Below are 21602 nucleotides of genomic sequence, written 5' to 3' on the forward strand. Positions count from 1 at the left end.
AAAATAAACATATGCAGCTTGAATAAACTTTGAAACTTCAGTCTCTTTTGCAACTTGAGTTGTCACTGGATTCAGTTCGGACAGTTGGTGTTTTGAGGCGTTTTCATGTACTCGGACCCTTTTTATGTGGAGAAAAATAAGTGTTTGATGCAAACAAATACAAAAAATAATTAACCACCATTTTCAATACAACAGAAATCCATGCTGCCAGAAATTTGGCTATCTCCATGCCAGGGTGGAGTTGGTTACACAAAGCTTCAACATAAAATTCAAACATTAATCATTTAAGTGTGAACAATGTAATAGTAGAGGTGTTTAGGCCCCTCCCTACTCCCCAAAATATCCTTCATTGTTACAAACTTACAAAATAGTTGATTCCAGTACTAGAATTGCCTTCACATTGTCACCACATGGCTGACACAATTATAAAACTATATATATATATATATATGGGCCTCATCTTTTAATTATTTTTAAGTTACCCCTCTGTTTTGTCTCAACATAAATTTCAAAATTATCCAAAATAAAAATTTTGATTTATGAATTCTGATTTAGGCTCATGCTCATACTGAAGCAACAACAAAAGACAGTCTGTGTTGTAACACCAAGGAGCCCAAGGCCGCTCCGGAGCAGAGGACAAAAGGGCAACAGAAGCTTATGTATGTTTTCAGCAATAAAGCCAGACTCGTATCACATCAAATCAGTTAACAGACTACACTGAGCTAATCTCGAACACCGCCAAACAAAGCACAGAGCATTTCAAGTCTGAAGTAAAGCCAGTGCATTGACACCCAGCAGCCTTACAAAAAAAAAAAAAAAAAAAAAAAAAATCACAGGAGCCGCTGAAGGAGCTGAGATACTTAACGTGATTCAACAACTGTATCTTGAACGGTCTTTGCCATTTATTTTTTTCTAAAGGGGAGGGAGTGGTGACACAGTTAAAACAGGGTCTCAACATGCTTTGAAAACTCTACCTGACTGACTTGGGTAGAACAGGAAAGACTGCAGCTGCAGAGTCTGTTTACTACACAGCATGTACAATCAGGATGCAAAACCCCCCAAAACAAGCATGTGCTCTTGCTTTCTCCTTCCATCTGTCAGCAGTGCTTCCTTCAACATGTCCTGCTGAAGCAGGCTGTGTTGTGACCTCATCCCCATGGGGAGATTATGCTCAGCCCAACAAATATATTAGGGTAACATTGCCCCTAATCTATCACTGCTACCGACTTAGGTTAGAGTTTGCAAAAATAAATGTGTCACTAGTAAAGGGCCGAATTCACCCCAGTAGTGTGAGAGGAAAGAGGAAGGTAGAGGGGAGGGTTCGGGAGAGAGTACTCTTGCTCAGCTCAGGCTCTGAATGTTTTCCAGCAGTTCCGGTTTGAGGAGAGTGGGGCTCTTTCCACCTGCAGCTGCAATATCAGCCTGCACAGCTGCATCCCAGGCAAACGTGAGCAGCGCAGCAGGGACCTAAAATATAAGGGAAGTCAGTACAATACAGATTATTTTTCGTTTAAAAGGGAGAAAATTAGTAGTTCAAATGTAAATGTGACACTTTACCTCAACATCAATATTACCTGACTAAAAACGACCTCAAACATTCACTCTCTGTTCTAAAAATTTGCCACAAACTAAAACCTGAATTAAAACCCCTGCTCTGTGCTGTGGGTTTTAACATTGAAGTTTGTTTTCATTCTCCCAGTGCCCACATTCATCAGAAAGAAATACTAAATACAGTGTTACATGTTAGGGCAACAATGGGACTGACAAAAAAATTAATCCACAGGCCAGTTTGCCAAGTAGATTCTGATTTCAACCCACCAAGTTGCACTCTGCGAGAGCAATGTCTTCAGATTCTTGTAGTTTTTGACCTCCAGGAGCAATCAGTTCAAAGGGCTGCCAACCGTCCACCAGAGACTCCCGCATGAAGGAAAACAGCACAGGCATCCGGTCCCAGGCATAAAATGTTCCTGAGAGGGTCACAAATCATGAGCAGTTGTGTCAACAATGCCCACAAAACTACAATGTGTAGGATTTTTCAGAGTAAAATGCTTTTGGTTTACTCAATTGATTTAATCTTGAAGTACATTTTAAATTGTGGCTTCACCTTGTAGCAGGTTCCCATCAGGTAGTCTCACCCTGAGCAGGGTGTAGTTGTATTTCCTCCTCTCCCTCTGTTCCTCTTTCTCCCTCATGGCTTTAGTGCGCAGCATGGCACTCTTCTCTACTAACTCACTCCTGTGAAACACACAAGGGACTCATTCGCTGATAGACAAACACTAGTAAACCAGGGAAACTTTTCTGGCTAGAGGCACATGACACACCCAGAGGCTATAAAAAGAACATCAGCATTAAATAATCCATTATTCTTGGGTGTGCTGTTAATAGTGGAAACCTAGAGTCAAATACTGCCATACAACCCAGGACAACTAAGAGTTAAAAAATAAATAAATCATAATTTCAATGCTGCAGTCGTTTAAAACAAAAAAAAAAAGAGAGGTGTTAGTTGTACACCCTTTCATGGAAACAGTATTCCCTGATGGCTGCGCCCTCTTGCCCCCATGTCTCAGTCTAATCGAGCATCTGTGGAATGTGCTGGACAAATAAGTCCGATCCAAAGAGGACCCACCTCAGAATTTACAAGACCTAAAGGATCTGTTGCTTTACATCATGTTGCAAAGTTATGAGAACTAATGATCCATCGAGGGGTCACTGTCTACTGCACACATCCAGGAGACTGTCACTGTCTCCTCTGAATCTTCTTTACTTGGTTACTCAAACTTGGAAACCATGTGGAACAAATATAACCAAAACCTAGTTTGATCACCAGCATATTTAGGGGCAAACTGTTACTTGTGGTTCTTTTACAGCAGTCTTGTAGGATAAATTCAAACAGGGATGAAGTTTCTCTAACCACACTGTCACAGACAAATTGCAAATCCTATGAGCCAAATATTGATCTTTACTCCATTTCACTGGAACTGCTACCACAGCGAGTGAAATCAAGTAACTGATCTGACTGCACAGACAATTCATTAAAGAAAAGAGAGACAACATTTCACTACCACCTAACTAGAATTTATAGCTGACTTGAATTAGATCCATTTTTTGGATTGAAAGTGAGTCTATACCTCTGCTGTTGCTCCCTTTTGAGCTCCTCCGCTGTCAGGTTGTAGAACTCTGGCGGCAGCTCAAAGCGTTGAGCGTTAGGAGACTGCCTGAAAGCTTGAGGCTGCCTGTCCAGCTGCGCTCTGACCGGCTCGCCTCTCTGAAGACGATCCCTCCTCTCCTTCATCAGCTCCAGCGCATCGGGGCTCTGCTCTGGCAAAACCAGGAACTCCTCTTCCTCCTCTGATCTCCGTGAAAGGTGGGCACGCGTTAAAACGATGTAAAGACTGAATGATGCATAAATGAAAATCACTGGCAGGTGAGCAGACACATACTGCTCATAAATATCACTATTCATTTACCTTGGCCCTCTATGGGAAGCATCACACTTGTAAAGCCCAGAGCCTGCAGGAACTCCCTGCTGCCCTCCACAGACTTTACTTTCTCCTGAAATAACACAAGGAATCTTATAAGACATGCAAAATTATCTTGTTTTCTTATAGAAATCCCATAAAGTCTGCTACAAATAGTTAGTCTTGATCCAGGAACGTTACACACCTGGAACACTTTGTTGCTGAGTTTAATTTTCCTGTATTTCTCTTCTGTGGGGTTCTTGCATATATTTTCAACATATCTGGAAACAAAACAATGACAACAAAAAAAAACCTTTGATGTCTAGAACAGATATTCAAAATCTGTGACAACAGCATAAAACATTTACATATGTAATTAACATCACCATCAGCGTCTTACTTGCTTATGATGTCCACAGCAGCCTTCACTTTCTCTCTGTCTTTGTTAAATGTGTGCATCATCATAACAGACGCCTCGACTGCATCTTCCTCAAACCGCTGCAGGGAAAAATTGCATGTTTATCAAAAGCACCGATTAGATAAGCATTCAGTCTGACTGCACACACGTTATAACTGAACCAACATCCTCAGACATACCATTAAAATGGCCTCTTTAATGTGTATTTCCCTCTCACTCTTGGTTAATGTGGCTCCAGTTAGTGGACAGATGAAATAGACGCCTGATACTGAGAGAAGGGTGGGATCTTTCACTGGCACTTTGGAGCCCTGGGAGGAAAATGTCAATCAGTGTTGTTAGATTCAGTGATGAAATTTTCATCCACACTAACAGGCCACCGCTATTACTCTGAATTTAATACAGCTCACATAACTAGGCGGCTCCTTTTCTGATATTCTGAATTAGGCCTCACAACCACTGACGTATTTTCCAGTAAGGACATGTATAATTCAGGTTTCAACAAGCATATAGGGGTTTTTTTTTCATATAAAAAAAGAAAGTTCTGGCTTTTCAACTAAAGAAAACCACTAGGATTGTGATAAAAGAATTTTAGTACTGAACAGATTTAAGGTAAATAAGGGAAGATTAAAACAAAAGCCCACTGTCTGGCTGGAGAAGGACACCTACTTTTATGAAACTGACATTGAGATGAACAGCTGTCTGCACCTATGCTGCCCTTTTCAACACTGGACACTGTATGATAGGCTGTGTATAAACAGGAATATTTACTTTAATCAGTCATGAAAACAGCTTATCAGGAGTACTGTCTTCTTCAAAGTGAAAGAAAAAATTGAAATATTTTAAGAAGTTAACCACAGTCGATGTGAACCAAAATTAGCATGAAAATTGTGTCACAATTCTGGTTTATGCAACACTTACCTCTGCTGCAGCTGCCTTTTCTTTTTCAGCAAGTGCAGCTGCCTCGGCCTCAAGTTCTCTTTTTACTGCAAGCACGTGTAGAAAACAACTGTTATAACCAGAATATTTTTTAACAGTTAATAAATAATTTTTTTAACCAAAAATATTACCTCAAAATAAAAATCTTTGCCGTTTGCTTTATCAGTTTAAAACAGTATCTAATCATATCTACTTCCCATTGACAGGATCAGCATCTTAATATAAACATAAAGATTATATACTTGATGCAAATCTTCCCATGAATACAAAAACAATGATTTTTTTTTTTTAAATAAATACTTTTTTGGTTCAGGGACGAGTTGCTACCTCAAGTGGAGGAATTGAAATATCTGAGGGGGGAGAAAGGTCTGGGCTTCTCTGCTTAGGCTGCAGCCCTCACTAACTGGCCTCAGTTAAACAGCAGAAAATGAATGGGTGGGTGACTTCTATGATTATGTGGTTTTTCAGAGGTAATAAACGTTTTTGGTGGCTGATCTTTCATACACTGGATATAGTGTACAGTAGCAGACAACAAATTTAGAAGATATGTTTTTTTTTTAAACAGATCAACTATAATAATCCGTAGAGTGCTTCACAGTCCAAAACATGTTTTAATACCCACAACTGAATTATCCTAATACCCACAACTGAAACGAGGAGGCTGACGTTCATCTGTGTTTGATAGACACCACCTGGTGTAATAACAGGGCTGCATGTCTCACCCTGGGTCCTAATGGCGTCCTGGGAGGTGTGAACCTTCGGCTTCTGATGCTGTTCAATCCTGGCCAAGGCTGCAGCTCCAGCCCTCTGGGCTCCTTCACTGGGGGCATGGCGATCGTGCTTGACACTGGATCTGCCCTGCACCACCTCAGGCTTGGCACTGTAGGGTTATTAGGAGAGAAACAGGACTATAAGAGGAGACGTGTTGTGGCTTCACAGTAGGAAGAAGAAAAGACAGTGCTAAGCTAAGTAGCAACGACAACAGTACAAACACGTCAGAATCACAACAGCTCTGCTTCCTGTTGAGAAGCAGGTTTGCTTAGTTCTTTAACTAAACAAGCTTGTGCAGGGATTAACTGTTAGTCAGGTCACCATGAAATTATACAGTCGCCCCCCGCCGTGCTCAAGAATATATAACAGTTAGCCGTTTGACAAACACCCGTGAGAAAAACACACACAAATTAGCACTGTTGTGGTTAGCTTCAATACATGGGGAGACGGAAAAGCGGTAGTCATTACTGATCAGCTGTCAGCTATGAGATAAGCCCGTTTAGCCAATGTTAAATAGCTATCTGTGCGGCTAGCTCTGCTTAGCGCTGTAGCAGCTGAGAAAAGAAAAGTTTGTTATTTGCCTGGTGTCTTCCGTTAGTTTCTTCCCGGGTCCCGCGGATTTAAATTTGATGTCTTTCTTAAAGTCATCGAAAAACTTCTTCATTTTCTGTAGCTGCACAAAAATCTGACTACCAGGAAAAAACCAAACAGATGGGCAGCACCCAGCCTGGTTTTAGCGAGGAAGAGGAGGACCACAACAAAATTGTTTCAAATGAGAACAAACTGCTTCCGCCTCATCACGAGAGACGGTCGCCCCCTCGTGGTTGAACTCAGAACTGAAAGTCCAACCAGATCAGTTGTTCGTGTTTTATAAGACAACTTTATTTTTTATTATTTGACCTTTTTGTTTGTTTGTTTGTTTGTTTGATTACATGTACTTACATGTTTGCTGAAATTACCCGAGTATTGACTGGCTCACACACACACACACACACACACACACACACACACACACACACACACACACACACACACACACACACACACACACAAACATATTATGCTATCACATTCTGGAAACACATCACATTAAGTTACTAAAAGCTAATTTTAGCTGTTCCCTAATTCACAAAGTGGTTGGCCCAATGCAATGCAAAAAATGTTTTGTGTCTCTTCCTGAGCTCGAACCAGTGATCTTTTACTTATTAGGTAAAACTGTAAACCAGTTACTACTATGGCAAACATAATGAGCTGTATCAATGTTAGACTAATATCAGTGTGAACAGTAATGAAAGAACAAAAGGAAAAACAAATTAAAAGAGATTAGTAAACGAGTTTACAACACACAAATGAAAAACAATAATTTGTGTTTTTATTCTTTTTAGTTTAAGTGGAGATATGTACATTAGCTGGTTCATTGAAGCTGACTGCTCTGTCTCTACCTGTCTGATGATTTACCTTTGATTACATTCATAAAGCTGCTTTAGACTATCAAAGACTGTTAAGAACAAGTACAAATACGAAAAAGTGATGACAAATAGTATAACATAAAGCTTGCATGATTCGGCATGTCGGCAAATACAGATATATCAGAAAAAGAAGTGCATTTTCATCTCTTTATTAAAGTAATCAAAGAAACTGTCAAAATATCTCTTTGGGCTCAGTAGGCGAAGCCATAAAATTTATATAAATAGAATTTCCAAAAATACAGTTAGTCGTTCATTTTTCCTTCACATTTTCCAAAGCTGTCCAGAGGTGTTAAGAGTTTTTGATGGTGTGGTGCAAAAAAAAAACAACTATTAGCTGTTCATGACTTGTTGCAATACAATCTGACAAGAAAATTTCAGACATGTTTCTCAAACATGATTTCAAGACAAAATAAAAGCTGTGATCAGTTTTTGGCAAGGGGACTTGTATATATATCCTTCATTTATTCTGGTAAAAAGGGAAATTGACGTCAAAAATGTATTTTTAAGAAAGATGTGCCCAAGGGGGCAGCACAAATGGCAGAAAATGGTTATCTCAAGATATTTTAAGTGGCCAGAACAGACTGCTGTGATTATCAAATAGGTAGAATCAAGAAAGGTTCTTGCAAAACAGACCATGTCTTTACTTTATATATAACCTTTTCAGAAATCCTATTGACTGCAGTCTATTTAACCATATAAGCAAATATATTACACAGATAGAAAACAGTTTTTGGCACAAAATCAGACACACACACTCCTAGCATAGAGTGATTAAATTTACAGGTGGCACTTGAACGCATCACTGACTTGACTACACAGGCACACCTCCTGCCACGTCAAATGTGACGTAGCAGGAGGTGTATTCCGGGAGGGAGGCGAATAGTGACCAGTGCGAGCGAATAGTCATCGATTGGCATTAATGATCTTACACCGGAGAGGAGTCTTTGTGAGAGGTAAGAGTTAAATATTTGATTTACTTCTATCTGCTGTGTGTGCAGCAACCTGAGCGGTTTCCCGCTCCTCAGTCGGGCGGATATTTGCTAACATGTGCCCGGCTGTAGCTTGACTGATGCGCAGACCGCGGCTAACTATCTTATACAGTGACTGAAAATGAGGTTCACTAACTCTATGCGCTTCTTAGCAACAGTCCGTGTTATTACATTGTGCTAACACTGGATTTATCTGTGCTCCGAGTCAACACAGCAGTCCCTGCTACCTCTTTACAGGCTCACCGTCACAGTCATGTTGGAGATGTGAAGTTTAAAAGTTTTATAAACACTTTAACTAAAAGTGATATATGAGTATTGTGTATTACAGCTGTAGATAATTCAGGTTGTGTGGCTGTGGTGTTAGTCGTCAGCATCCCATTGAAAAGCTCACTTACAGAGGAGATTTCTTTGGTGTAAACCCTCTTAGAAAACATCATAATATCGCGTTGTTACACAGCTATTATTGTACTGTTGTAATTATCAATCATAATAAGCAAACATAATGGGTATGAAAGAGTCAGTATTCACACTGTGGTATAAATGAAACTATCCTCGACCTTATCCTATAGTGTTGTGACGACTTCCTGGTAACAGTGGGTGTGGATTTAAACAAATAGGATAAACATTCCAGCAGTGCTTGTTTTACCTACACTACAACTAGCACAGGGCTATTAAATACTCTTATCATGTTTCCACCTTCCATCAGAAGATCTTCAGTCACTTTAAGGACATTGGCTATGTCATCAATTATTTTTTTACTCCTAAAATTTGTTTTTATATACACATACAGTTTCTTGGGTGCTCAAAATGAGCTTTTAGTAGTGACTGTACTAAGAAATATGATTGGTCCACATGAAACTATAGGAAAGAGTCTATGTTACCTTATATAACAGATTTTTTCTGTAATTTTTTTTTACCCATTTTACTTAAAAAAATTATTTAAAGGTGAGTAAATTAAACCACACTGTTAAAAAAAGCTACAAGTATTTTTTAAAAGGTCCTTGCAGAAGGCCATATCTATATGTGGGAAAAACCCTGCAAATGTTTGGATATTGTAGTGCGACCTTTCTCTTATCATCTATTTTTTTATATTTACATAAAGGCCACCGGCTTATACAAAAACAACACAAGACCTGGGGCATGTTTTTCAGTTCTTTTTAAATAAAATAATCTTTTTTCCCACAGTTAATTAAAAGCACAGGTGATCATGGACCCAAACATCAGCACACTCAGGCAGAAACTGGCTGACGCCGGCCAGTCTCACCTCCTGCAGTTCTGGAACGAGCTGAGCCCTGAAGAGCAGGCCGAGTTGACCCAAGAATTGGAGGGTATGGACTTTCAGGAGATCAACGGATTCTTCAAGAATGCCATGCAGACATCTAACAGCAGCAAACAAGGGAAGATGGACTGCCGCATGGAGCCCGTGCCCAGGGAGGTGCTGGGAAGTGTGACGAGAGACAGGGAGAGCGTCAAAGACTGGGAGCTGACAGGTGAAGTATATTCTCACCTATTTACTGCTTTTGACCTTTAAACTGTACTTACTCGGTATACTGAGTGTTTTAAGGAAACATAAAGCATTAGAATTGGGAGTATTTTATTTTAATGAGAATATGTAAGCTATTATCACTTGTTAAACAAGATTCGCCTAGTTACCGCAAGCACGTTTAACACAATGAAATCTTGACAGTGATGACCTGCAGGTAAGAGAGGAAAGCTTAACTGGTATCAGACTGGGAAGCTTAAGTGGATTAAAACATCACATGGGTAACCCAGCTGGATGAATAGTTGTTCTCATGGCAATATTTTTAAGTATCCACATCCAGATGTTAGCTCACAGAAAAACAGCCCATTAGATCAAAACTTTTGCAAAAGCTTATTACAAAGTTCCAGTCATGCTGCGTCAGAAGCTCCATGTTTATCCATTGTGCGTTTCTGGGCAAGGGTTGACATTTGAGTAAGTTGCTGGAATTATTCATTATGTTTTGCGCAATCCCTCATGCTTCATTCTTCCCGGGGCTGTATGACTATCTCGGTGGGCAGCAGAAACATCTGGTGTTGATTTGTACTTGACGTAACTGGAGTTCCCTCTTGACCCTCAATCATGAGCTCATTGTGATCTGTTGGGACAAAATCTGTGTTGCTGGGTGTGGGGCATGTGTCAAAGTTTATGGATTAACCCACTACATAAAACTTGCTTCCTGGCACCAACCAGTAGGAAGAGAGTTTCATATCGTGTCACGTTGCTGCAGTTTATGTAAGACAAACTGGAACCATTATAAACTATTGGTACATTGAACCATAGTAAAATCTTGAGTGGGGTTGTAAGATTTTAGCTCATATAATGTGTCACGTCCACAAGTACTCCAGAACCAGTCATAAAATGTTGCTAAACTGTTTGGATTAATGTTATCAGAACTGTTTTGTTAAGTTTATTATTATTCATCTACTAACCAGGCAATAAGAGGTCTGCAGAGATTAGATACTGTGCATTGTGTGCCATCATATCAGTGTACAACACTAAATGCATGGCCCTGTTTTAAATAAACTACAGGACACATTTCTGCTACTATTTATGACCGTTGTGCTGTGTTGCCCTTTAGGTCTTCAGTGCATCTCTAAGAATAAAGTGGCAGTCTTACTGCTGGCAGGAGGCCAAGGAACCAGGCTGGGGGTCTCGTACCCCAAAGGCATGTACGACATTGGGCTGCCGTCCCACAAAACCCTCTTTCAGATCCAGGCTGAGCGCATCTTGAAGCTGCAACAGCTGGTTGAGCAGTCGCACAAAATCAAGTGCTGTATCCCCTGGTGAGACACGAGGTTTCCATGACTAAGGCGTTTTAGTCGACTAAATCTACAGCTTGATTTGAGGAAAAATAAACAAGCTCGAGCAACCAAATAGGGCTATCCTATTTGTAAAGTGAACTTCAGCTGTCACAATTATGTTAGCATGATGATTAACTGGGTCAAGTCACTGTGTGAATCAAAGGAAACTCAGTCAAGGAAGCTGTGTTGCCGGAAAAGCTTTAAGTCCCTGCAGGGGAGATCCAGCAGTTTATAGTTTTAAAATATGAATGATCGAGATAAAAAAGCAGGAAATAGAGTTGTGCGTGTCAGATTTAACGTAGTTGAAGGATATGTTAGAAACATCTTCATCAAGTTGTTACTTTTTATTGTCTGCTATAAACTTAAATATTATACTGTTGGTTCAAGCTAACATCACCTTTGCTGTTAAGTTTTTGTAAGAGATGATGAAGATGTTTTCTGCAGCACTGCACAATTGTTAAATTGTTTAAAATGCATAAGTGCTGCGTTCTTTCCGTGTTGCCTTCAGGTACATCATGACGAGCGGCAGGACAATGAAATCCACAAAGGATTTTTTCTCCAAACATAACTACTTTGGTTTGGACAAGAACAGCGTGGTCTTCTTTCAGCAGGGCATGCTGCCGGCCATGGACTACAACTGCAAGATCATCCTGGAGAGCAAAGGAAAGCCCTCCATGGCTCCGGGTATGTCCACACATATACAGAAGTGTATGTATGCTTCATTCACAGTGTTGCTCAGTGTGTGAGAAATGTGTCTGTGTTTGTGTTCTAGACGGTAATGGGGGTCTTTACAGAGCTCTCGGGAACCAGGGTATCCTGGATGACATGGAGAGGAGGGGGATTGAGTCCATCCATGTTTATTGTGTTGATAACATTTTGGTCAAAGTGGCTGACCCTGCCTTTGTTGGTTTCTGTGTGCAGAAGGGAGCGGACTGTGGCGCTAAGGTTGGTCATACCACCTATTTTTTTCCTTTTTTCTTCTTCTTCTTTCAGCTGCCCGCTCTAGGGGTCGCCACAGCAGCTCATCTGCCTCCATCTTTGGTGAATTTCTTGTGGTAGCACCTTCCAAAGTTACTGACAAGGGCGGTAATTCCAAACTTTGGGTTCAACAAAGGTGTGGTGTGGTGCTGATGCCATCATTTGGGGAGTGACACTAATATTTTTTCTGTGGGAATGTGTGGAACTGGGTCTAGACTGGACATGAGTAGTACTTATCCCCTTGAAGCCGAGTAAGTCATATTTGATACATGAGTTTTTTTTAGTTTTTGAGACTTTACCCCCCCAAAACCAAAACAACTGACTTCTTTTTGCATTTATGTTAATCAGTACCCAAATCAGGCCACATAAAAAGGCACGACAAAACAAAAGATAAAGAACCGAGGAAGCAGTAAAGATATTTTATTCCCCTCCTAAAGTTGCCTGAACACTGATAAGTCACCTCGAAGCACTATAAAAGTAACACTGAATTGAATTCATAAATCTAAAGTTGACCTTTATCAGACCTTTTAGTATCAGTGATTGCACACACAAAGATTAAAAGTCATTAAATAGGAATGGCACATACAGATGAGTCATGCAAATACTAAAGCATGTATTTGAGTTAGGTAATATGTATGCCAATAGTCGAGTCATGTTTGTAGTATTTTATCCAGTCTGAGCAGTTAGTCTCGTTCTTCTTGAGCAACCATTTATCATGTATGACAGTTTTATACATGATAAAAAAAATAAATGAAAGAAATCTGCCCACATGACCCTGTGGGCTTAAATTGTAAGAAACAAATGTGTAAAATTACCGAAAAGGTTTTGGTAGCTCATTGTGTAGACTCTTCTTTTTTATGAAACAAAAGTTTCTGTTAATTCACAGAAACCTCTTTTTTTATACAGTGGACCTGCTGTAAAAGACAGAAACCTATATAGTACAAAGTGAAACAGAGGAAATTTGCTGTCACTTAATCATGTGTTACCCTGTGAGCAGGCACTGAGGAGGTCTTCATCAGCAGGAAAAACTGAGGGCTCGTGAAAATATGATCCCAAGTCCAAACTTTATGCCCTTCTTCACAGCTGCCCAGGGGTCTAATTGGAGTCTTAGCCAGGCCGATTCTGGCCCTTGGACCTTATGTTTGAAAACCCTGTTCTAGAAGGTCCGAAGGGTGACAAGTGTGGGATGTCATATATCGAAAGGTGGGGTCAGTTTAACTTGGCAGGTTCCAGATAGCTGCACCTTCCACAACTTACCACTGGGTGGAGTTGTAATCCACTTCTGCAATCTTCTTTTGCACTACACTTAGCTTTCTAGGAAATTTAGGAATGAGCCCAGAATCTTCTTTTGCCTACTATTATGGTCTTAGTTGATAGTGTGATGTGAAGATGCCACTTTTCCCACATATTTTGGAGCCTTCTTGTCCTGTGAAGTGTTAGTGATAACCACTGTTCCACTGTTCCACTGTGCCACAAGTGTAAGTAATTAATTAGTAATGTGATTTACTATAAAAGGATAATCCCAAAGAAGCTTAATGTTGCAGAACTAAAGACATAAAGGAGTTCTGATTTATAAAATAATATTTTCACGTATAGACTCGCAAAAGAATTTGAGCAGAATCTAGTTTGTGGTGATGTGAAAATTCAGTACTCACTGGCCAAGATCTGCTGCTGAGGAGGCTATGTTCGAGATAAAAAGTTTTACATTTATTCTTCACCATTATTCATTCTGTGAAGATCCTGCTGACCTTGGTGCAGAGATAGTTAGAGGGACATTTTTCTAAAATAACACCTACTGACGAGCTAAGCGATAAGAGTCCAGTACACCAGAAAGAGTGTAACCATCAGGAGACCTCTGTTTTTAGCTTTAACAGTAAAATATGACTGATATATGTGTGACTAAGCTTTGCTGGCAGATCTTACTAATTAATTTCTAAACAAACCACATACTACTTCAAATACATCAAAGTATGAAGTCAAGATTTCACTTTTTTAACTGTTTTTGCACAAATTACATGCTTCAGTGTGTGTTGGATAGCTGAAAAGTGCCTGAAGGATCCTGCTACTTTTTGATTTCCTCTAAGAAGTAGAAGCACTATGTATATTTTCCAGCTAACATAGAGCAGAGTGAACTAATTATTGTAATAAGATCACCCAGACCCTGTTTCTGTTTGAAATTATGAGATGTGGGGTGGAGCAGCGATGGAAGAATCAGATCAGAGCGGGGTACCACCCTCTCATCGTAAATTACTAAGCTCCGCTAACAGTTCATGTGGCTTCACCAACCCCCCCTGCCAAACCCCTACCAGTTTACCATCCCCCCCTCAGGACCCTGTCATTAGTAACCGACAGATAGGAAGGGGGGAAGGATTTTTCATTCAGTGCAGACTCGTAACTTACTGGTTGTAAAATGGAGTGCACCGATTGCTTCATAGCACTTTTATTTACTATTTTATTTCAGTTTTAGACTATTTCTGACTTTAAATAATTTACAGATAATTTGACTCATAAAGAGACAACAGTGAAAATATTTTGTAGTTTTTATATGGAAAACTAAATTTAGCACAATTAAAGTGTACCGATCTGGGGATTTTATTGTATAAATAGTTAAAGTAGAGAGTTATTAGCATTTTACAGTTGCTTATTTTTATTCTTTGACTTAACTAGAGTAGCTTTGCATGATTCATGTTAAAATAATCCTTTTTTAATATCATAACTTTTTTTGATACAGTTGATCGGTTCATCCTCTGTCTGAAACAAGCTTTTTTAGTTCCCTTCCTCCTCGCTTTAAACCAAAAATGTATGATTGGCTGTCTCTTGTGGACAAAATATTTGAACAGAACAATTGTGTGTGTCTGACCATATTATGTTTGGGATATCTGCTTTTATCAATATGATACAGAACCAAGAGTAGAAAAAATTGACTGAAGCTGAGCATTCAGAGCAGTCTGAAGCCTGAGCTTTGGAGTTACAGCAATTACTTGGACATGTGCTGAACTTTTGATTTGAATCTTTGCTTATTTTTGATGTGAGCATCCAGCAGTAACAGTTACATATGTGACAGTAAAAGGAAAAGCACAGTCCACTTTAAGTTGACTTTGTAGTAATCTGAGGTTTTTAGTAAGGTCATTTTGTGACATTGTTTCCCAGGTGGTGGAGAAAACAAACCCCACAGAAGCAGTAGGCGTTGTCTGCAAGGTGGATGGTCGTTACCAGGTGGTGGAGTACAGCGAGATCACCCTAGCAACTGCTGAGAAGCGGAGCGCCGATGGTCGTCTGATGTTCAACGCAGCAAACGTGGCCAATCATTTCTTCAGCTTCTCCTTCCTCAGAGACATAGTGCAGTAAGGCAAAGCTATAAACACAGTTATCATTACGTTTCAGATTCTTTCAGCTTTACATCATCGTAATGAGACATTTTTTCCCCGTTTTCACATTAGGAAATACGAGCCCCAGCTGCAGCACCACGTGGCCCAGAAGAAGATCCCATATGTGGATGCTCAGGGTCAACTAATCAAACCAGAGAAACCAAACGGCATCAAAATGGAAAAGTTTGTCTTTGACATTTTCCAGTTTGCCAAGTGAGTGACGGTGCATTTTTTTCATATATGGCATAGAAAATATGAATGTGCGTGTGCATGCCAGTACCAGTTAGCTAAATCTTGCCTCATACTAACCCCCCCTCCTTTTGAGAGGTGACCAGTTTGCATATATTTGGGGCCCTGGTTCTACTGGTCCTTGATTTTTTTCTTCCGTGCAAGGACTGTCTTTTTTTTTCCAGCCCTAATTTCTGCCCTCCAGTCGTGCCATTTCTGCAAGGTCTGGTCCAGCAGACTAAGCTTGCCAAATTCTCCACAGGGGGATGGAAGTTTATGAGCGGTTCCACATCCTTTAGTGTTACATGACATCAGCTCTGAGTCACGTCACTACTAATAGAACTTTATATTTAATGAAAGTATTCCTGTAACAGTTAACTGATGGAAAATCAAGGACACCATATCAAGCTTACTTCAAAGTTTTTGAAGATGTATTTTTAAAGTAAAGAAAAATCTATTTTTGATGCTGCTGAGGACATGGATTTGACCCAAGTCTTCAGTTTTTAATGTGGCCTGCTCTGTTGTCTTATGACCTGTCTTAGAGCCATTTGGTCCATAAAAATAAACAAAACTTAACTGATTTCAGTCCTCTGCAGAAGCATTTTTATGTGTTCCTCTGGTCTATCTTTAGTGTGGCTGCTATTTTTATATCGCTCCATGGAAGTCACGCACAATCTGAAAGCACAGTGAAACCACTCCAAGCATAGAAAGAAAAATGACATTTTTGTTTTTATTTGTTGCGGTTTAATTTCCTGTTGAGTAACTAATTAACCTGCTAATTTTTCAATCCCTGGGAGCTGCTCGGTTGTGATGCAAGTCTTCGGTTTGCCTGTGTGCTGATGGGATGCTCTGTGTTTGTAACAGGACGTTTGTTGTGTATGAGGTGCTCCGAGAGGACGAGTTCTCCCCGCTGAAGAACGCAGACACTCAGGACGGAAAGGACACACCCACCACAGCCCGACACGCTCTGATGTCCCTCCACCACCGCTGGGTGCTCAACGCTGGGGGACATTTCATTGACGAGAACGGCAGACGTGTACCCGCCATACCCAGGTGACTACAGCATGTCATGTCACTTTACAAAAAACATACATAATAATGAGATCTTTGTGGTTATTCCCTTCTCCTCGACACTTTCCACATGGTGTACAGACTGTATGCGCTGGACTTTTTGTTTGTTTTGTAGACATCGTATTCTTTTAGCTTCACACTCTCACTCCCCCTTCTCTCATGCTTGGTCTTGCTCCTGTGTGTCCCGTGCAATGTTTCCAGAGACGGAGCAGCAGGCAGTGTCACAGATGATGGCAAGAGAAAGTAATTATCCCTCTGCAGTACTGAGTGCATGGTGATGGGGTTTTGGCTTTCTTACCCTCTCGCTCAGACGTGTTAACACCGTGTAATATTACTTCTGATCCTTGACATCCCTTTCCTTCATTTCCACTGAGAGGAAAAGAGTCTGTAGAGGCCCTGCCAGTCGGCGGCCTTCTTTCAGTCTTTTTACGGTCAGTCGGGATGCAGGAAATGACATCGAGGATCAGTGAAGTCACCTGAAAACATGGTCTTCTTCCGCACCTTGGTTAAATGATCTACTATCATGTCAACCTGTGATATATTGCATGCTGGGTAAAGGGAGACAGTTACTAGACTGCAGATGAGCACACACCTGTTGGTTTCTGTACCAAATAGTTATGTGGTCAGCTTCATCGCTTGCTATTTTGCCTTTAAGTTTAAATCCACCTGCTTGTTTTTCCAGACAGAATTAAATGAGCATGTGCTTCACAAACTCTTTCGGCACCACGAATGTTTCCAACACTCTTAAAGGGCGTGCTTCTTTCTCAGTCATTCAGCTTTTCCATCAGGCAGCTGCTCAGCAAAACACCTGAAACACCTGATGTCTGATTAGTGATTTTTTCTCTCTGTAATCATCATCTAGAAATTAACACGTTGAGTGACGGCAGTCTCGCACAACGTTCCTTTCATTCGTCTGTTTTCTTCTAGCGGACTTCTATCACAAGTCAAAGGACTAATCACTTGTTGCGATGAAGCGCTGATTCTCTTTGTCCTCTAATCACAAGCCGCAGTAGAAGAACAGCTGTGTCAAGGAGTCCTAGCAGCTGTCTTTTCAGCTACAATTGCTTCTCTTCTTCCACGAGACCGTCACTCATTCGCTTTCTGTTTTTCTCCTGTGATCCTCTCTGAATTTGTCTTTCCACCGCAGCCTGAAGGATGGAACGGACCTGCCGATCAAATGCGAGATCTCCCCACTGGTGTCGTACGGGGGAGAGGTAAGAACACGTTGTACTAAATAAAACTCCAGATGTTATTCTTATCCATGAATACTCAGTAAAATACTAACATTGTCCTGATGGTGTCTGTACTTCAAGGGTCTTGAGGAGCTGGTGAAGGGAAAAGAGTTTCAACCAACTCTGACGATCGATAAGGAGGGAGTCCACCAGCTGGTGAAGAATGGGGTGTAATGACTGAACGGGAGAATGCGGGGAAGGAAACGGCCCAACTTCCCTTTATCTCTCATTGTATGGGAAGAGAAACTGTGATGTCATCGCTGTGCAATAACAAATATCACACACATGTGTTCAAGAAAGAAGCTGTCCTGTCCAAAATGAATGAATGAACAACATGAAGTTTACTTTTTAGCACCAGGCTTTCCTTTGCTTTGTAACTCGTTTTGCTTTTCTTCTTCTTCTTCTTCTTTTTTTTCCTTGAAGACTTGAACACAGCAAGAATTGAAGTATGAAAATCCTGTCATACTGACAGGTTGAAGCTGTCTGCAGGTGCATCTATTTATTTTGCTTATGAGACTTATTTTTATATGTACTGATAGATTATCTATTGGTGGAAATGGCCATCTACTTGTTTTACCTGGTGATTTTTTATGCAACAGCTGATTCAGACGAAATGATCACACAGATGTTTCCTACAATCAGATACGGTACATGGTCAGGATGTGGGGGGTATTTATAATAATTGCTTCTTCTCTGCTTGTAATCAGTGAAGACTGGATGTTATTCAGCTTTAAGAGACGCTATGGCTCATCTTTATTAAATACATTTTCCTACTTGGAAAGCAATGTCTTTGTGTCTGTTTAATTATTCAAATGGTGTTAACATGTTTTTTTGTCATATCTTTGCTCGCCGGTGTCTGCGAGGTGTGTTTTTTGCATTATAGCTCTTTGGTGTTGTGAATCACCATTTCCAGCAGATGGTTTATGTTCAAGATGGCTCCGAGGACGCAACGCTGCTGCAGCTATTCAGGGCATTTTTCTTTGTGGCTCCTTTCTGACTCACTTTCTTTCTCTCCCGCTCCATAACGGCGCTGTTAAGACTAAAGAAGGTCTCTTATAACGTCTATGGAAAGACAGCCTGACCTGTAGCTAAGCTGAAAAACTCTTTAATGGCATTTTAATCAGTACATTAATTCTTTAACATATTTCATACACTTTACCTGTTCTACTGAGAGTCCATATTCAGCAGATAACAGATATGTGACGTTGTTACTGGGCACAACATGCTCATGATGCTATTTACAAGTCTTCAAAGTTTGCTCAAAAAAATCACATTTTAACTATGAATATTAGTATTCACAGTCAAACTTAGTAGTTTTAAAAAATCATGAATGAACCATTAATGGCTATTAAAATGAAACAAAAATAAATAATACTTAAAAAATTATTTATTTAATATTTATATTTAAAACGGATAAAAAGATGCAAGGCAGAGCTGGAGGTGAGGAGCCGAAGATTTGTTCCTTGTTCCGACACATCTGAATTAAATGAATGGCTTGTTACAAAGCCTTTGCCAAACTTCATGGCATGCTGAAGAGGTAACCCAACCATCTGATTCAGCTGTGTTGGAGTAGGGATGCATCTAAAAGCTGCTGGATAGTAGCTCTCGAGGACTGGAGTGGACACCCCTGATGTAAAGCTTTCATTAGGAGTGACCAGGATGGACAAGATTAGAAGTAGAGGGACAGCTCAGGTTGAGCGGTTTGGAGGCAAGACTGAGATGGTTTGGACATGTGCAGAGGACGGATAGTGGATATACTGAACAAAGGATGTTGAAGTTGGAGCTGCCTGGCAAATGGAAGACAGAGTGTGTTCATGATGTAATGAAGGAGGAGATGCAGAGTGTTGGTGTGGCAGGAGAGTGTTAGTGATAGTGTGAAATGGGGGCAGATGATCTTCTGTGGGGACCCCTAAAGGAAGTAGCTGAAAGAAGAAAAAGAAGTGACTTAAACAGAACGTTTTAGGGTTAACTTGTCGAAGGCCTATTTGCTGGCATATCAGACTGTAAAAGTCATGAGCCAAAGACCAAAGCCTCCTTTATCCTCTAATAACTGACTCCAATACTTACAATAATTTACAAAAGAATTTAATGTTCTCTTCCTAATGACTTAAAATAAGAGACTGAGTACATAAACTCATGAGTGAGGTGTTTAATGAGGGCTGTTTTCCAACGCACCATCTGATATCCCCATGTTGGTGTTGTTCCTGGATCATCAAAGCTAATGTTTGTCCAGGTTTAACACTGCAACGATATCCTAACTATAGCCCCGTAACCCTAACCAAGATCACATGTTAGCCCTCAACCCAAACCCCTCCTTTTCTTGGATGTTTTCCTGAGTGGACATGGGCAACGTTTTTTTTCCACATCGCAAAACTATGACACCATAACACTGTCATTGGTCACTTGTGATACTGAACCAAGGTCAAAATGAATTATGATGATTCAGAAACAACACTAACACAGGGATATCAGATACACCTTTACACAACTGGAAATCTCTTTGTAACTACAGTCGTTGCCCCAACAGGCCATCGGAAAGAACTGGAAAGCTTTAAGAGACTTGACAAATGCCTAAACAGAATATTAAACTGGGGAATACAGAGTAGGACAGTGGGAGCTGTGGTAAAACACTTGCAAAAGCAGCAGAAAAAACATCTCCAAGCAAGTAAAAAGTAAAATCCTAGGGTTCCAATAAATTTCCACTGGCCATTGGTGTCACTTCCCTGCAGGTCAATATGGCTTCCTCATCAGCAAAGCAAGCAGCTTTGCATGTAACTAAGTAAGAAAAGCTCTTAGTCACCATGTCTAACAGATGAAAACTTCATTGTTTTTATAGAGATCAGGTCATAGAGTTCAGACCACATCAGCAGCAAAACACACAGAGTACAACGTAATAAGAAGTAGACCTCTCTCTGACACCTGACTCACACTTTTCATGGATCTGGTTCGACTATTGAGGTTGTGACAAACTGCTGCGTTAGTGCCACTGAGTTCAATAAAAGAGTAGCTTCTTTTGCAGTTTTTAAACCTAAATAAGCTTGTTTTTAAGGTTAGTGATGAAACAATAAGTTATATGAATTTGACATAAAGCAAGTGACAGCAACACCACCGCAAATACTACCTTCAGTTATGGCTGCTTCTATGCTTCGTCCTGTAGCTGTCAAAAGAAAGGTTCCTTTCAGGAGGAAGAAAGCTTTTTGATTGAGCTTTGGATTTTTTGTGTGTGTCTTTAATTGAAACCTTATGTGTGGCATGTGGAATTCTGGGACGTTGGCAAACTCCCAGGAATCCACAGAATGTGATTTTTTTCCTCCCTCCCTCTCTCGCTCTCTCTCTCTCTTACTCTGTTTCTCTTCTCTCCCTCTTTTTCCCCCCCCCCTATTTGCAGGGGTGTCTTACATCAGCCCAGTGAGTCCTGGTGAAGGCAACTGACGGACAGAGAGTGAGCGAGCAACAGAGAGCAAGGTTTGGAGGGTTACATCCAGCCGCCTGCGTCTCACTGGAATAATCTAAAACCATCAGTGAACAAATGGTTTGAAATGAAAATAAAACCTTCTTAGAAGTAAGTCACTCATTTCTTTTACTTTAAAAAAACAACAACTTTTTATTCTCTATGTTAGGACTGTTAAGACTGATCAGCTTTCTTGGCTCTCTCCTTGAATTATTTCCTCTTGGGAGGCCCGTTTGCACACGCGATCCAGACTTCTGTGTACTTTTGTGACTGAAGCAGCTTCTGTTTGCATGGCAGACGAGAAGAGTGGACAGCAGAACAGAGCGATGCGGTGCCGCATTCAGACTCCTGTCTGCTCTGCAGTGGATGCAGCTGTTTTCAACAGAAGCTATTACTTACCGTTTGGCTTT

The 21602-nt window shown here is 40.5% G+C and overlaps 3 protein-coding genes across 8 annotated transcripts in view; 2 read left to right on the forward strand and 1 right to left on the reverse strand.

Annotated features, from left to right (window-relative positions):
• Positions 1–882: 882 nt before the first annotated feature.
• On the reverse strand, positions 883–6394 carry ubxn6 (UBX domain protein 6). The gene is made up of 11 exons (XM_026158777.1): positions 6165–6394; positions 5535–5692; positions 4795–4859; positions 4056–4184; positions 3859–3956; positions 3664–3739; positions 3468–3552; positions 3129–3348; positions 2105–2235; positions 1819–1967; positions 883–1467 (listed from the first exon to the last, which is right to left on the reverse strand). The coding sequence occupies exons 1-11, from the start codon at positions 6245–6247 to the stop codon at positions 1342–1344; spliced, it is 1320 nt and encodes a 439-aa protein (XP_026014562.1). The 5' UTR covers positions 6248–6394; the 3' UTR covers positions 883–1341.
• A 1499-nt stretch (positions 6395–7893) lies between these two features.
• Positions 7894–18522, forward strand: uap1 (UDP-N-acetylglucosamine pyrophosphorylase 1). Of its 2 annotated transcripts, XM_026159768.1 has the most exons (11): positions 7894–8005; positions 9227–9531; positions 10642–10846; positions 11373–11548; positions 11637–11809; positions 14993–15186; positions 15283–15423; positions 16303–16491; positions 16711–16752; positions 17657–17723; positions 17823–18522. In XM_026159768.1, exons 2-11 carry the CDS (start codon positions 9249–9251, stop codon positions 17913–17915), a joined length of 1563 nt encoding a protein of 520 aa, XP_026015553.1. In that variant the 5' UTR covers positions 7894–8005; positions 9227–9248; the 3' UTR covers positions 17916–18522. The 2 variants fall into 2 exon arrangements, with proteins under 2 accessions (XP_026015553.1, XP_026015554.1); XM_026159769.1 differs by lacking the exon at positions 16711–16752.
• A 2637-nt stretch (positions 18523–21159) lies between these two features.
• Positions 21160–21602, forward strand: part of ddr2a (discoidin domain receptor tyrosine kinase 2a) — a 31201-nt gene continuing 30758 nt past the window's right edge. For all 5 annotated transcript variants that reach the window (XM_026159490.1, XM_026159489.1, XM_026159491.1 and 2 more), the window contains exon 1: positions 21160–21303. The gene's annotated coding sequence lies outside the window, so the exon portion shown is untranslated. The remainder of the gene's footprint in view (positions 21304–21602) is intronic.

The sequence above is a fragment of the Astatotilapia calliptera genome, chromosome 23 (genome assembly GCF_900246225.1).
Source record: "Astatotilapia calliptera chromosome 23, fAstCal1.2, whole genome shotgun sequence".
Taxonomy (NCBI): Eukaryota; Metazoa; Chordata; class Actinopteri; order Cichliformes; family Cichlidae; genus Astatotilapia; species Astatotilapia calliptera.